Source organism: Nothoprocta perdicaria, unplaced genomic scaffold (assembly GCF_003342845.1).
Source record: "Nothoprocta perdicaria isolate Ctin4 unplaced genomic scaffold, notPer1 scaffold_1749, whole genome shotgun sequence".
NCBI lineage: Eukaryota > Metazoa > Chordata > Aves > Tinamiformes > Tinamidae > Nothoprocta > Nothoprocta perdicaria.
The window spans coordinates 1-1,342 of NW_020454926.1; the positions used below are offsets into that span (position 1 = coordinate 1).

Consider the following 1,342-nt stretch of genomic DNA (forward strand, 5'->3'; position numbering starts at 1 on the left):
CCTGCCCAAGGCGATGCCTGTAGCGCCGGCTACACCATCACCGCAGACTCTCCCCAAGGCGATGCCTGTAGCGCCCGCAACACCGTCACTGCAGGGGCTGCCCAAGGCGATGCCTGTTCCGCCTGCTACACCGTCACCGCAGAGCCTCCTCCCCAAGGCGATGCCTGTAGCGCCGGCTACACCGCTACTGCAGGGGCTGCCCAAGGCGATGCCTGTTCCGCCGGCTACACCGTCACCGCAGGCGCTGCCCAAGGCGATGCCTGTAGCGCCCGCAACACCGTCACCACAGGCGCCCCCCAAGGCGGCGCCTGTTGCCGAGGAGAAAGTGGCAACACCGTGCGAGCCGCCGCCTGTAGTTGAGGTGAAGGCGACAGCCCCGTCGCCGCAGAGCCTCCCGCAGGCGGCGCCGGTTGTTGACAGCACCGCGGGCCCGCCGCCTGTACCTGACGGGAAGCCGGCAACAGCGGCCCCGGCGCCTGTTGCCGAGGTGACCGCGGCGCCGCCGGAGCCCCCGAAGGCGGCGCCTGTTGCCGAGGCGACCGCCGCACCAGCCGCACAGCCGGATCCACCCCAAGTGCCGCCTGTAGCCGAGGTGAACTCCGCAACAGCCACGCAGCCCGGCCCRCCCGCCGCGCCGCCTGTAGCCGACGTGAGCTCCGCAACACCCGCACAGCCGCATGCGCCTGTTGCTGACGTCAAGCCGGCGCCGCCGCCGTCACCCAAGGCGCCGCCTGTTGTCGAGGTGACGCCGGCAACAGCGTCACCGCAGGGCCTCCCCAAGGCCATGCCGGTTGTCGACACCCGCCTGGCCGCACAGCCGCTCGCCAAGGCCCCGCCGGTTGTTGAGCCTCGGGTGACAACCGCCGCGCCGCCTGTCGAGGCGACAGCGGCCCCAGGGAGCCCGCCCAAAGCGGCGCCTGTTGTCCAGCCGACACCGCCGGCCCTGCCCTGCGCGCCGCCTGTTGTCGAGGTGAAGTCGGTGCCGGAGCAGCCCGAAGCGCCGCCTGTTGTCGAGGTGAAAGCAGCCGCGCCGCCGCAGCAGAACAGCCCGGAAGCAACAGCCGCTGCCGAGGCAACAGGCGGCGGCCCCGCGGCACCAACCTCGCTGCCGCCTGTCCCGGCCCTCCAGCCCAAAGCGGAGGCGCCCGCCACGCAGCTACAGGCGGAGGAGCAACAGCCGCCGCAGGAGCAACAGCCGCCGCAGGCGGAGAGGCCGCCGGCCGACACCGTCGCCCCGGGCGCCATCAAGACGGAGGCCCCTGATGGGGCCGTGGCCGCCGCGTCAGTCGGCAGCGCCGCGTCAGTCGGCAGCACCGCGTCAGTCGGCACCGCGTCAGTCGGC

General features: G+C 73.0%; 1 protein-coding gene across 1 annotated transcript; it reads left to right on the forward strand.

Moving 5' to 3' along the window:
* Positions 1 to 6: 6 nt before the first annotated feature.
* LOC112944769 (calphotin-like) lies at positions 7 to 1,317 on the forward strand (the record flags this gene model as incomplete). The annotated part of the gene is made up of 1 exon (XM_026036278.1): positions 7 to 1,317. A coding segment is annotated over exon 1 (1,304 nt), but the record flags the coding sequence as incomplete, so codon positions are not given.
* Positions 1,318 to 1,342: the final 25 nt, after the last annotated feature.